The following is a 15,437-nucleotide window of genomic DNA, read 5'->3' as shown; positions in this document are numbered from 1 at the left end:
GTGAACAAAAACATTATAACTACACTTTTACTATAAAAAACAAAGTTTGTTGCATTAACATGAACATACGTACAGCTACTCTTTAATCATTGTATTCTTTAACAATACTTCAAAAATGGAGTTTAGTTTTAGTTACTTTAACATTAACTTAATTTAAAATTGAAGAAAAGCTGATATAATATGTTTTGGTATTCAGCGTGATGTGTTCAAGTTTTTTGGCTTGGTTTCAGCCAATAATGTTCCCTTTCAGTGCATGATTAGTGCATATTACATCAATTTACAATTAACTAAGAATAATAGTGAATTTTATAATTGTTAATATTCTGAAATAAGACCGTCTTGATGATGTATGCAGCCTGCAAATGTGACCTTTGGAGGCTGCAGCATTCGGACTGAGACACGGCCATTGACTACTTCAATATTTTCTTATATAATGAATGGTTACAAGTGCATCAAAGGTAATTGTTTTATTTAATCGAATTTAACTTTCAATCAAATTGAAAATATTTTTTAATCAAATCAAAAACCTTTTGATATGAATTGAATCAATTTCCTGCGTACCCAGATATTTGCTAATTGTAATGGTGATAGAATAACAAGTTTTACAAAATATGTTAAAAAGTAACTTTTAATACAGTAAAATGAGCCTCACCTCATCTACCGAATCTTTACAAACATCATTCACTCATATATCATAAGATAAAGATTTGAAGAGTTTCGTTGCAAAACGAGATAAATCCATTTTTTAAAATTTTTGTCAAAACGTGTTTATTATTATGTTATCATGTTATTGTGTTGTTTTATGGTGCTACTTAGCTGTATTTTTTAAGTTATGAAGGTTTAAATCAAAACAAACCAACTGCAGTTGAATTGATATTAATTCGAATGCACAACCAAAAAACGAGATTTCTGAACAATTAAAAAAACGGATTTATCTCGTTTTACAACGAAACTCTTCATTTAAACTCTGTGACAGTAATTGATGTGTAGTCAAATCCATAGAGAGAAGATAATACTCACAGAGAACTAGATGAAGAGAAATCAACTCCATACTGATCTACTGACACTTAAACTGACGTGTTTATGATACATGAACATGAAAATTCGGAAGTGTGATGTTGTATTATGGCCTTATTCAGCAGTTGAAGTTAATTCAATTTTTATATGATGACTAAGAATTTCTACACAATCCTGGAGTATCATTTCCCCATTTCACATTAACAATACTTCACAAGGAGTTAAGAGTTAAAACTATAATCTCATCACATCCACTCATCTCTTTCAACAGACAGTTAACATTGATGGTGTAGTGACACATTTGCACCTGTAAATAAACTATTTTTGTCTTAATGGTTCCTTTAACATCTGAAGAACATTACTGTTTCACAAAAGGTACTTTCTAGTGAAAAACGTTATTTAGATTATAAAATTTTAAAAAAAGAAATGCTTTTTTAGGAACCTTTGACTAAATGGTTAATGGTTACTATATGGTTATTTTTTAGCGCGATGCTAATGATCTAATCAGATTCAATGGATATCACTGATTCTTGAAACTTTGGCAAAAACATGTCCCACTAAGAAAAGTGCTAATTCTGTTGGAAATTAATAACATTTTCATGAAGAAAAAGAATCAATGTTATAATCAGGGGGTCCTTTGCACAAGGTTCTTTTATAGGTTTAGTTTTATTTTTTATTAATTTAATGATTATATGCTGGCACTGCCTATAAAATCAGCTGTCCTCGGTTAAGAGATAATCATTTCAACTTGATTAAAAAAGCCAAAAGTAATAATTGAATTTAATAATATATTTACCACATGAAAGAGTACATTGTAATATGTATTAAAAACTACAAACAGTGAGTTTGATTATTTTGTGATTGCTCAAAATGTGTCTCACGTATTCGTCAACACGGTCAGATATTTATAAAAAGCAATCAAATCAGACAACTTCTTCATATTTTTGGACACTGCTACTGTGACAAACATAACATGTCAACACCGTCATCTTTGTAAAAAAAATATTAGATTAGATTATGAAATAAGTGTATCATTTTTAAGAAGAGGTCTGAAGTAGCTAGCAACAGATTGGAAACAATATGGCTAATGTGAACAACTCATCTATTTTTTTTTATCTATATTAGGTTTTTGTCACCACCGTCAGATGTCACCACCGTCAGGTTTTCTGTATTTTCTGTCAGGTTTTATGTATTTTAGGCAGTTATGATTTGATATTTGTTCATCACAGTGCTCAGGATTGTTATTTTGTGGACCAAATATTTACATAAAGTTTAAGCAAGAAGCCATTGACTTGAGTGGTATACATTTTGGAATAATGAGGCCAATGTCACCACCGTCAGATTAGGGTTACCTCCGTCAGACGGAGTTTTATTTGTTTTAAATGAATATGCTTATAATATGTTTCTTCAGTGCTGTTAAGTTATTAAATTAATAGTCTCTTTTAATACAAAAATATGTTTATAAAATAAAAAAATTATTCATTTTTCTATTTAGGCTTAAAGTAAATGTTGTATGAGTAATAACTGGAAAAACGCCTATTTATTAAAAAAATACAAACAGGGGAGGTTGCACCAGTAAATTGCTGAACAGCCAAGACCTTGGTCTATAATGATATATCTTCAGATTTTGTAATTTAACAAAAAATGTTTTATCCAAATTTCCAAGAATCACTGATTTGCTAAGCTATGCTAAAAGTGATAGCGCCAGACCCGGAGATCAGCTGAATGGATTCCAAAACGGTAAAAATCTCATGTTTAACTCTAGGCCAGCTGGAAAATGAGTATATTTAAAAAAAAAGTGGAATGTCCCTTTAAACACATTTATTTTAAGTGTGGATAATGCTATGCTGTTTAAACAAAGGTTCTTAAGTGGCTCTGGATGTTTGGTTCTGTGAAAAAACGCTTAGGTTACTCACGTAACCCCGGTTCCCTGAAATAACGGGAACGAAGCATTGCGTCAGTTAGCTGACGCTATGGGGGAAACTCCTGTTTACTCCGTGACTGAAGCCTATTGGTTAACGTCTGTACAAAGTACAGACCAATGACGTTTGAACCCGCGCGCGGGAGGAACGCGTCCTTATATAAGCGCGGTTCAATCGTCAGGAGCTCATATTATTCGACTGAAGCGCGCAGCCGAATAACACTCGCTGCGTAGACGTTTGTAGCACGGCAAGAGACGCAATGCTTCGTTCCCGTTATTTCAGGGAACCGGGGTTACGTGAGTAACCTAAGCGTTCCCTTTCAATACGGTTCACTTCGCATTGCGTCAGTTAGCTGACGCTATGGGGGAACGTAATCCCATCACGCCGTGCATACACAACGTACTGAAGTGCCTTACCGGAGAGACACTGCGTGTGGCCCTATACCCGGCATATTCACAGCTTTAAAAGCAAATGTGTAAGCACCATATAAATTGTTGACGCGCACACGGTGGGGTTTTAAACGCACCGGGGGCACATAACATAGCACAAGACGGCGAGGTACCGAGCGCGCCGCGGCTGTGCGAGATAAGTAAATTCAGAGTCACGTTGGTGAGCTCGCTGAGCGCACCGTGGTGTACACATAAACGCATGAGCGTGCATGATTGAGCCGAGAGAACCTGCGCTCGTAGGGCAGGGACGTCTAAGCTGTACAATCTGACAACGTAGACGGCGAAGACCAGCCGGCCGCGTAGCAGATATCAAATATAGATATAGATACCCCTGTAGACCAAGTTCATGAAGAAGCCAAACTCGCACAGAGTGGGCTCTATATAGGACATAGCTCATAGAGGGGCGTGAGCCAGTGCGATGGTTTCAACGATCCATCTAAATAACCACTGTTAGCAACAGACATACGTATTGAGTGATCTGCGAAGCTCACGAACGGCCGATCTGACTATAATATGCGGCAGAACGGTTCGTAGCGTGGGATTATACAGATACCACAATAGTGTGAACCCAGGTGCACCCTCGAGCGCATCGGGATGCATGTAGGTAGTATTATAGTGCACAGATCGGTGAGCTTTCCAAGCGCGCCATAAATGTGTATTGACTATAAATTGCACGGGCACAGGTGAACACTTGAATACATCGTGAATGCATATCAGAGTGTTATAATGCACAGGCCGGCAAGATTCTCGAGCGCGCCGTCATGTGTTCTGATAATAAATTGTGCGCACACGGGTGAACTCTTCAGTGCACCGTGAATGCGTATAGATAAATCAGTGCACAGAACGCGCCGTGAATGTGTACAGATATGATTGATGAACGTAACGGTGGGCACCCAACGCACCATGAACGTACACAGATGAACAACAATGTATGTGTCACAAAGCATAACACAGCTGTGTATACAGGTGAGCTTTCCCAAGCGCATCTTATTGTATACCAAAATGTTATAGCGTGTACATGTGAGCTTCTCTAAGCGCACGGTGGACGCATATAATTAAAAACCATATCGTGCATACAGGTGAGCTAATGGGCGCACCTTTAATGCAACAAACCTCAGTAGTGCGCGAAGCAGGGATGTCGAAGCTGTAAACTGACAACGTGGACGGCGGGGACCAGCCGGCCGTGTCACAATTGTCAAATGAGAAACCTCTACCATGCCCATGCTCTAAGACAAGTGAGCATAATTGTCACGGGAGGTGATAACGTCAACGATCCATAAATAGCCTGTATTGACAGGTGCTCTAGTGAGTGATCTGTGACGCAGATGAACAGCTGATCGTCTGATGTACGTCAGACGTATCTGTCATCCAGGACCTTGGACAGTTCCAGAGCGCTGTGCCTCGGGCACCGTCCACATCTGAGAAATGACAGGCTTATGAATAAAGTGAATGGCCAGCCGTAAAAGCATGGTTCGCTGTTACCGCCGCCGTCCGCATCTGAGAGATGACAGGCTCGTGAATTAAATGAATGGTCGGTCGTAAAAGCGTGGTTCGCTGTTATCACGGCCACATAGATATAGGTAGGGGAGAGAGCCGCCGTGCCTCTGTAGTGAGGAGAAAAGTGTTCCACCCACGATTCGCGGGGGGTATTGACTTTCAAATGTCACTAGACAGAATGGATCAGACTTTGCATAAGGACGCCTCGTGAAAGGGGTCCTAGCAGCTTGTGTCAATGTGTCATAAGGCACGTAATGTAGGTCGTGTCCCACGGATGCCATCTCCGCACGCCCATCGTAATGGGTTAATATTGGTAGTTTAAGCATGAGATGCGTATCACTCTGATTGAACATAGCTTATAAAGCGATGCAATGAGTTTATAAAGGAGATGACTCGTCAGCTTGTTCAGGGGGCGAGATCTCAGTCTGGTTCGGTAAATAATGAAACCACCGTAGATTGCCCGACCGCATTATCACAATAACACGGTCGAGAGTGCTGCAGTGCTAAATCATCCTCTTAATGTACCGTATTCACAGTACAAGGTGATTTATATGAGACAAACGGCGTTCCACGCGCCGAAGGCTGATTGCCGTCGTAAAGCGTGTTCAACCCACAGCAAATGCTGGGCTAGCTCGTAATGACAGCACTTCATGCAGCAGTGTGTAACTTAAGCAAGCTTCCCGGCCGTCAGCTCGGGGCGGGACCTTTGCTTAGTCAAACTGAAGTGGACTTATGAACAGAATGCCACGATATTCAGCTTTCTGAGGCTCGTTAGAGGGGTACGTGCGCCCGTCTTAAATGAGATGCCGCGCGCGTCTGACTGTGCGCGCGCTTTAAGCTTTGAAACTTATTGTGGCGGGTAGCAAGCTCACTTGAGGTTGATATTACCCTTAATATCTCCGAGTATTGGAGCGGAGGTGTGAGCGTCTTCGGATCCGCTAATATAAATCAGCTATATGGCCGAAAAACGTCATAAACCGCTTGGCTGTAAGCCTTTGAGTGGCCGTCCGGAGAGGGCGCGATTCAAACGCTTGGAGCCATGCAAAAGTCTGAGGCTGTCCTTCCTCTAGGAAGAGAGAATAACAGCCGTAAGACCGTGCTCGTTTGCGCCATCAGCATCGTAGCGGAGAAACTGAGGTGGGCTGCGAGCGAATTTGGCAGAAAGGTGTTAGAGACACCGTACAGTCGTGGGGTGTCAATACACAGTATATGGCCAAACCGGGGTTTTTTCGGCTAGCGTCGATAGAATTATGGACAGCGGGCCGTGTGTGCGTATTACTGATTGCTTGTCAGTAAGGCGATAAAGTGTTTAGAGACACCGTACAACCGTGGGTGTCAATACACAGTATAGTAAGCACGGAAATTACTCTTTTTAGAGGAATCAAATACCGTTCGCCACTATAGTGAGGTCGCATAGCCGACAGTATTACACAGTATGTTTGGATAAACAGCACACAGAAAACATTTCAGGGCAGTCCAGCCGAGGCGCGACATAACCCCTTTTTCCCAGACAGTTTCGTTCTCTGTTGATGCAGCTGTGCTGCGGAGACCAGAGCTCAGCCGTTCAGGTGCACAAGCCTCAGTAGTGACGGTGACCGAACGGCTCACGGAGCAGGGTAGTATGTCTAGGTGGTTAATGTCAGACTGAACCCATCGCAGAGAGGAAGTCTGCCGTGAGGCCCGCGGTTTTGCCGTTTATTAAAAGGGCAGAAAAACCGGGTATATATATAAGAATGTACCAATATTCAGCGCACTGATATAGGACGGGACTGAATAAAGGGAGGTATTCGGGCCTCAGTATATTATAAACAAATTCGTTCTGCCTCTGATTCCGTCTAAACCAGAGAGAAATTACCAGGCAGACGAAAAATGAGCTATCTGAAGTGAGATCGGCTCAGGCCAGTAAAGCTCTATAATAAGTGTTTTAGCGCTCCAATAGAGGCGTGTCCGCCTTATCGAGCAGACGAATGAGATCGTGCCGCTCCAGGAGGGGAGGGGCATGAAGCTCTCTTATAATGAGTGTTCTTGGTGCTCCAATAGCGGCGAATCGGCCCTATCAAGCAGACGAATGAGATCGCGCCGCTCCAGGAGGGGAGGGGCATGAAGCTCTGTAATCGTTGAACACTGGACAGCTGCATTTAGAGGCAGCGAGCCGTAATACCGCGTGCTAGCTAAGCCGTTAAGAGACCTCACCACTGTGGGGAAAGGAGCGAGGGACTCCGCGAGCGTGGAGCACGAGTGGCTGTGCTATGACAGAGACAGGGGCAGACCGCCCGTGTTTGCTTGTCGTATGCATCTATCCAGGTCTACGGTTCCCCGCTTGTTCATCTCAACAAGAGAGGAACGGCAGAGGGGAGCAGCAACACAGACAGAACAGCCATGCGTCGTGACGGTATCACCCGATGCACTCGGGGGATTAATATATGTGCCAGAGATCTCGCCACTGAATGTGAGAGGAGCGAAGGGACTCTGTAAGCATGAACGGTTGCGGTGTGACAGAACACAGGGGGGGTTAGTCCGTGTGTGCTTGTCTATGCATCCATCTAGTCTCATGGCTCGCCGTGTGTTCATCCCGGCGAGAGAGGAACAGCAGGGGGAGCACGAAACATGGATAAGACAACCAAAGCATAAGCGCGGTCCCGGCGTGGGAGGTGCCAGACCGGTAACGCGCTCGGAGGAAATTCATAGCAGAGAGGCTCACCGAGCCGCTGTGCTGGACGCTATTACAACAGCGCCTGCTCTTTTAGCTTATAGCTTTATTAAAAGTATTGATCTTACCGGGCGGCCGCAGGGGAGACCTCGTCAGGCGTGTGTCCGCTGCACAGGGCTCGTACCACGGCAAGCGAAGGCTATCTTCGGTTCTCGGCCGGAAAGCGGCAGGGGAAGACGCTAGACCTGGACTCTGCTATCTTCGGTTCTCAGCCGGAAAACGGCAGGGGAAGACGCTAGGCCTGGACTCCGCTGCAGGGCTTTTGTCAACGGCGAGGTAAGGCTTCTTCTTTTTCTTCGGAGCAGCGAGAGGTTCGCGCTGAAGGAGAAATAATATGAGCTCCTGACGATTGAACCGCGCTTATATAAGGACGCGTTCCTCCCGCGCGCGGGTTCAAACGTCATTGGTCTGTACTTTGTACAGACGTTAACCAATAGGCTTCAGTCACGGAGTAAACAGGAGTTTCCCCCATAGCGTCAGCTAACTGACGCAATGCGAAGTGAACCGTATTGAAAGGGAACCTAAAGTTCCTTTGGACAGTTTAGTTTAGATTATTAAAGGGGAGTAAAAGCAAAAACAGTTCTTGTTGGCATCACTGTGAAAACCCCTGTTTGGGACTTAAATGTCTTATAATAAGGATCATTTCCCGTGATTATCCCATACAGTCTATAAATGATTTGATGGTTTGTGAAGAGATGATATCCTTCTACAGAGGAAGGAATCTTTGATAAACAATATTTGAAGAATGCCAGGGTCATTCTCTGTCAAATCAACCACATGTTACAGTAAAGGCTTAAATATTTTAATTTTGCTCATTATTTTTGAGAGAAAAAACAAAAACAAATGAATTAGATAAAGCAAAAGTTTTTACAGTGTTGGCATTGTATCAATCTAAGAATTACGTTTAATAGGCGGCAGTGACGGCCGGTGACTTCCTTTTTCGAGGCACACCATGCGAGGTTCGTTACAACATGTATGTAGCCCGTCATGTGTGTGGTTTGTAATTTCAAACCTAGATCCTATGTGCATCACATGCTTTGTCAAAATAAGTACCTGCTGCAGACGCGTCTAAGGGTTTATATTAAAAGAGACGCTCGCATTTGCCAGATACTCGTGTAATCTCATGCGTAATCAGAGTTTACTGTTAAGGGAGTGTCTTGCGTATATTTTGTGAATGTGAGCGTCTCTTTTATCATAAATGGTTTTTGACATTTTTAAATGGTTTACATGATGCAAAAAACACATATTTTGAAAATACAAGGAACACACATGAGACTCCGAACTCTTATTTTGAATTTCTCGGTTTCTTGGTTCGTTTCTTGGTTTATATTTGGGGCCTCGCAGCAGTAGAGTGGGAGAGCTTTGTTCCTGCAAATACTGTTTCTCCATTTTCACTGAAAAGCACAGAAGTTGGAGAGAGGAAGAGAAAGTGTGACCTACAGAGTGTGTATTCAGTACAACACAACATTTCTGTTTCACAAACCCACAACACTATCTGCACACTAACTGCCTCATACGATTTAAACTCAGAGAGAATAATACAAGAGCAGTAAATCTCTTGATTCAGTAGACAGTGAGACAGTTATTGATGTGTAGTTAAATCCATAGAGAGAAGATAATACTCACAGAGAACTAGAGGAAGAGAAATCAACTCCATACTGATCTACTGATGACTGACACTTAAACAAACACTTTCTGTTAAAACCTCAACACTTCCTCTTTAACACCATAATAGACTCTATGCACGGTCACTTCCGCGTTTTGTCTCAGTTGTACTGTAGCTTCCGGCGCAGCGCTTATTACATACTGTTTTAGTAAGCGCTGTCAGCAGCATGTCATTTTACACTCGCTGCTTGCAAGAGCTTCCCCGGATTACGGTGAACGACGTCAACCGAATTGTGAGGTTGGCATCTGTCACTCCTTCCAGTAAAAAGGAGAAAGGATTTAAATTGTACATTTCGAGTTACATCGACAACTTTGAGGGTAAGTATTCACAAGCGTACAAACTAGCTAACGTTAGGTAACCTTACGCTTCGTTTGTAAACATTCTTACTTTTAGAGTCAGAGTTGTGTTTTCTTCCTATTTTACCTTTTCAGATTGTCTGTTTTTATATTTTTGCAAGTGGTGTTATCATGTTAATACACTGTAACTGTCACTTTGTGCATTTTTCAGTTTCTAATAAGGATCAGGTAACAGGAGAGATAAGTGTGAAGGCGTCTTGTTTCAGATCTATGAGGAAGACAGAGAAGCCACATAGTCTGAGAGTAGGCAGACAAACATAGACATGAATGATGACATGTTGTTCATATTTTAAGTTTATTGTCTTATTAAATTTATAACAGTTTCTTTTGTACATGTATGCAAGTATCTTCAGTAAATGTTTAGCACTTTCAAAGCAAAATAACTCATTGTTTATGCAAATGCTCGATAATTTGGGGTCTTTTTATTGACATTTTGTCATTTGTGTCATTGTCTATAGATTGTGTTAAAGGACTCCAGCCCTGTCATATTGTCCCAGTGCAGCTGTTCTTGTGTTGCTGGCACTGCACTGTGTAATCACATAGTTGCACTACTGTACCAGGCAGCACATTTCTCTCAGCTTGGCATCAGTGCAGTTCCTCCAGTGAGCAGCTGTACTGAAACGGAGCAGAGCTGGCACAAACCAAGAACAATGGTAAGTTATTACAATTATTAAAATAAGCATTGCTTTCCTGTATCCTTAACTTTGTCTAATTAGTGAGATGACCAAGACATATATTGCTGGTTTCATGGTACATATCTGGCACATTCATCCTAAAATTATCATTGGTGGTATTCCTAGGGAGTCCGGCCAGGTCCTGTCACTGGGATGGTGGTTTTATCTGCAAGACCTAAAGAGAGGAAACTTGCTGCTGGTTTAAGGTGGATACTGCAATCAACTATAAATGTAACCTGATAGTGTAATATGCAAATTTTTACGGTTTAAACAAATGGATAGTTAAAAAATTATGGCATTTATATACCCTTATGTAATTCCGGACCCATATGATTTTATTCTGGGACATACAGAAAGACATCTTCGCAGGTGAAAAAGTGTACTTCCATAATGTACTTGGTCTTTTTTTTACGAAATGTACTAAAATTTCTTCTTTAGTACCTCCTATGATAAACTTGACAACATCTAAGTGTACTCAACTGTGAAATTTTTTAGACATCAAGAATATGAATTAAAACACACCTTTAAGATACTATCTCTCAAAACCTAAAGTAAACTCAAACCCTACTTTAGACAAAAATGGGTTTAAGTTTCCTACAATTGGCAACTACATACATTTCAGTTCATATTCATGGTCTCTCAAAGCAGAATACACAGTTGAATACACTTAGATGTTCTTAAGATTATCCATACTATAAAGTTAGTGGTGACTAAGCATAACGTTTTTCTGTAAAAAAAAAAGTATCTTACATGCCTAGAATGAAAAAATGATGACAAACAAACCTTTTAACTGGCAATGAGAAATAGTTTAAAGGTAAAATATTTATTTTTGTTTCAGGAGTACCTTGTATAAAGGAGTTGCTGGTGAGCTGCCTGACCTCTCAGTCCTGCAAGTGGGAGAGGAGTATAAGGATTTTGCCAGCACTACAGCCCCTTTAGTCACCACAATTGGGATGTGTAATGATGATTCTTTCGTGGATTCTGCCTTTGGTAAAGTTCAGGTTGGGAGTGTTCTGTCATACCAACAGCCAGCAGCAACAACCCGGAACATCACGCCCCATAAAGATGCCCCAGCACCACCACATCTGCCACTAGATGATTACAGCCTTGACTCGTCTGTGTGCTTGTTTGTGTATAGCAAACATGAACTGCTACACATGGAGTCACTGGCTGTAACTCTGGAAATGTCTCACAAAATTGAGGATGCCACCAAAGACCAGAGTGCATCACTGGATTGGCACTCAGTACGAAAGCCCCGAGTAACATCGTCTCGTTTTAGGGAGGTCTATCATGTGCGTGGCCAGAGCTCAGCTGAACACTTGGCTGAAAGGATCCAGAGAGGAACTCGCCAAACAGCGGACATGAAAAGAGGTCTTGAAATGGAATCTGCTGTGGTAGAGGAATACTGTCTGGTGTGTGGAGTGAACTTTTATCCTTGTGGATTCTTAATTCACCCAGACGCACCCTGGCTTGGCAGCTCTCCTGACGGCATTGTTTTTGACCCCACTGAACAGCAAGTTTTTGGCCTTTTGGAAATAAAGTGCCCAAATGTAAAAAGTTACGTTGACTGCCCTTACCTGAAGTTGCAAAATGGCACACCACAGTTAAAAGAACAGCATGCTTATTACTGGCAAGTTCAGGGTCAAATGCTGATTTCAGGACTGGAGTGGTGTGATTTTGTTGTGTATGCGCAGGATGACATGATGATCCAGCGCATCTACAAAGACAGCAGAATGTTTAAAACCATTCGTGAGAGGGCTGACCATTTCTTTTTTTATTTCTATCTGCCAAAATCTCTAAAAATGTAAAAAAAAGCAGACTGTTTTATACTGTAAGAAAGTTATTTATTACAAAAATGTTGTACCAGAGTTAGATTAGTGGTGCACATTAAAGGGATAGTTCACCCAAAAATGAAATTCTGTCATTTGCATAGTTTAGTAAAAATCTTTAGAATGAGTAAATGTCTTTGTTCTGATGAACACAAAGGAAGACATTTTGAGAAATGTTTGTAAACAAACTGTTCATGGACCCAATTTACTTCCATAGTATTTTTTCCTACTATTGAAGTAAATGAGGTCCACGAATGGTTTGGTTCCCAACATTTCCCAAAATAGCTTCATATGTGTTCATCAGAACCAAGAAATGTATATAGTTTTGTAACATGAGAATGAGTAAATGACAGAATTTTCATTTTTGGGTGAACTATACCTTTACAAGTTGTATCAAAGTTATTTATTTTTCATGTTTACAGAAACACTGTATCAGTTGTATCAAAGTTATTTATTTTTCATGTTTACAGAAACACTGTATCAGTTATTTACATGTTTACAGAAACTGTATCAATGTTATTTACATGTTTACATTAGTGGTGCACTTTACAAGCTTTATGAAAGTTATTTATATTTTCATGTTTACAGAAACACTGTCTCAGTTATTTACATGTTTACATTAGTGGTGCACAGCTGTATCAAAGTTATTTATATTTACATGTTTACAGAAACTGTATCAAAGCTATTTACATGTTTACATTAGTGGTGCACAGCTGTATCAAAGTTATTTATATTTACATGTTTAAAGAAACTGTATCAAAGTTATTTTCATGTTTACATTAGTGGTGCACAGCTGTATCAAAGTTATTTACATGTTTACATAACTTTGATACAGCTGTGCGCCACTAATGTAAACATGTAAATAACTTTGATACAGTTTCTGTAAACATGTAAATATAAATAACTTTGATACAGCTGTGCACCACTAATGTTAACATGTAAATAACTGAGACAGTGTTTCTGTAAACATGAAAATATAAATAACTTTCAAAAAGCTTGTAAAGCGCACCACTAATTTACATGTTTACATTAGTGGTGTGCTTTATAAGCTTTATGAAAGTTATTTATATTTTCATGTTTACAGAAACACTGTCTCAGTTATTTACATGTTTACATTAGTGGTGCACAGCTGTATCAAAGTTATTTATATTTACATGTTTACAGAAACTGTATCAAAGTTATTTACATGTTTACATTAGTGGCGCACAGCTGTATCTAAGTTATTTACATACATTAGTGGTGCACTTTACAAGCTTTTTGAAAGTTGTTTATATTTTCATCTTTACAGAAACACTGTATCAGTTATTTACATGTTTACATTAGTGATGTACATTAAAACTGCATCAAAATTACTTATTTACATTGCTGCATTACAGTTTTTACATTAGCATTGTGAAAGAAATGCTTCTGTTACTCGATTACAAAAACATACATAGCAAATACATTTAATTTACATAGGATTCTCTGCCAATCAAAATTTATCCATCCCATACAAAGTCTTTAATCCGTTGCCCATGCTTTTACCAAGGGCCCATTCTGGTAATTGACAAGAAGGCAAGCAACAGTGTACAGCTGGTTTATGCTTCCTGTGATTGAAAGCGGGATGACAGTATCAAATAGTTTGTGTTGCTTCACCCTGCGGATGAGACGCTCGACGTGGACCCTCAGACGAGCAATGGACTGCGTCTTCCTTACCTCATCAGCCGACATCTGTTCCCTTTTTGACAGGAAAGCAGGTCTGTAGACTTTGCATGGCACACAGTCATCCACCAGAAAACCTTTATCGACCATAATAGCCATATTAGGTTTCAGTAGAGGCACAATTCCAGACTGCTTCAAAAGCTCCTTGTCGCTGACAGATCCTGCATACAGGGATGAAATAAAAGTAACTGCACCGTGTGGTGCCATGCCAATTAACCCCTTGAAGGTGCAGTGGGATTTATAAGAGGAGAAGACTTCACTCTGAAGCAACAGGGAGGATGGTGTTTGACACCGGAGCTCTGTGCAGTCAATGATTACTTGCGTATCTGGGTAATCCTGGAACTCCTTTGGCATGTGAGCCTTGACCATCTCCTCAGACATCCAGATGCGCACTGATCCAAGGAGGGAATAAAGAAAATTGGCCCAGGTTGTAATAATACGACTCACGGTGGACTGGTGAATATTAAATCTTTGAGCCAGATCCCTCTGTGTTAGACCAAGGGACAGATGCACCATAAAGAGAAAAAACTCATCTATGGGCGGTAGGGAGTGACCCTGTTAAAATAAAATGTAAAAAACAGTTTACGTACATAAAAAGTACTACATTTGTGTTCCTTAACCCTCCCCACACATAATATATATCAATAGTGTAAATAAATGATATGAAGAAATAAAAATATATATATATATTTACAGATGCATTGCCTGTTGCTCCAACTTCACCGCTTTTTGTAGCTCCTTTTGCCCTTGTCACACGAACCATTCTGTTGGTTGCAGGCTCAATGAGTCTCCAGAACGCCATGAGATGACTGTAGGTCATAAACCTAGATAAAACGTTGGACATATTTGTGATAATATACATTTAAGGTAATGTATGCCCAACAGTTTAAGCTAACTTTCATACCGAAATGTAAAAATGACAACATGTCTTAATATGTCATCTTATAATAATGATATTAAAGCATCTGGTAATTTCCTCTCTTACCTAGTAAAGAACCGTATGTCATCGTCAGATGCAGCAAAACGCCCCAAGCAAAAACTGTGATGGACAGACAGCTCTTCCACTTGCTTCTTCAAGCGCTCCACCTCCTTTTGGAGTTCTTCAGTTCGATCTAAAGAAAGATCGACTGCCGCCGGAACGGGAGATGAACAGTAATCATGTTCTGGTTGCTGGAATTCCATAGGCAGTGGATCTTCGTTCTGTGGAGGGGAAACTTCTCTTCTTTGCCATACCCCAGTGCGCCTTGGTGTTGAAGTTGCGAAGTTGTTTCACTCGAACAAAGTGGGAACAGCCCCCTTCTTTAGAAGCCGGCGTCCCGTGGGAGTTGACGGCTCAATCAAATCGTCACTCTTGAAGTGTCGACTGCAGACTCTTGAATTCGGAGTGATGATATAATGAATGAATCCATTTTTTTCGTATTTCCATGTCCAAAGGGAACGTGTGGAAACTAATTACCGAATTACACCTTGAGGATATGTCACATAATGGGACACAGCAATACTGAGACGTCGCACCTTCCCGCCGAAGACACTTAAAGCGTGTTGAACTCATAACTAAAATGTTGTAAAAATATAACAAACTAAAACTATTATGTAACTAAGGTTGATAATACGTA

At 40.6% G+C, this 15,437-nt stretch overlaps 2 protein-coding genes across 2 annotated transcripts; one reads left to right on the top strand and one right to left on the bottom strand.

Annotated features, from left to right (window-relative positions):
* Positions 1-9,422: 9,422 nt before the first annotated feature.
* On the top strand, positions 9,423-12,952 carry LOC135734061 (uncharacterized). Its single transcript, XM_065252968.2, has 4 exons — positions 9,423-9,578; positions 10,076-10,270; positions 10,418-10,497; positions 11,130-12,952. Exons 2-4 carry the CDS (start codon positions 10,268-10,270, stop codon positions 12,097-12,099), a joined length of 1,053 nt encoding a protein of 350 aa, XP_065109040.1. The 5' UTR covers positions 9,423-9,578; positions 10,076-10,267; the 3' UTR covers positions 12,100-12,952.
* A 668-nt stretch (positions 12,953-13,620) lies between these two features.
* Positions 13,621-15,059, bottom strand: LOC135733711 (uncharacterized). Its single transcript, XM_065252504.2, has 3 exons — positions 14,807-15,059; positions 14,516-14,645; positions 13,621-14,376 (listed from the first exon to the last, which is right to left on the bottom strand). Exons 1-3 carry the CDS (start codon positions 15,001-15,003, stop codon positions 13,621-13,623), a joined length of 1,083 nt encoding a protein of 360 aa, XP_065108576.1. The 5' UTR covers positions 15,004-15,059.
* Positions 15,060-15,437: the final 378 nt, after the last annotated feature.

Source organism: Paramisgurnus dabryanus, chromosome 3 (genome assembly GCF_030506205.2).
Source record: "Paramisgurnus dabryanus chromosome 3, PD_genome_1.1, whole genome shotgun sequence".
Classification (NCBI taxonomy): Eukaryota; Metazoa; Chordata; class Actinopteri; order Cypriniformes; family Cobitidae; genus Paramisgurnus; species Paramisgurnus dabryanus.
This window is presented reverse-complemented; position numbering and strand designations above follow the sequence as displayed.

Coding starts and splice junctions, on each gene's coding strand:
- LOC135734061 (XM_065252968.2), top strand. Junction 10,498..11,129: donor AAACTTGCTGCTGGTTTAAG/GTGGATACTGCA, acceptor TTTTTGTTTCAG/GAGTACCTTGTATAAAGGAG.
- LOC135733711 (XM_065252504.2), bottom strand. CDS start 15,003: ATGGAATTCCAGCAACCAGAACATGATTACTGTTCATCTCCCGTTCCG. Junction 14,646..14,806: donor GACATACGGTTCTTTACTAG/GTAAGAGAGGAA, acceptor CGTTTTATCTAG/GTTTATGACCTACAGTCATC. Junction 14,377..14,515: donor GAGCAACAGGCAATGCATCT/GTAAATATATAT, acceptor TTATTTTAACAG/GGTCACTCCCTACCGCCCAT.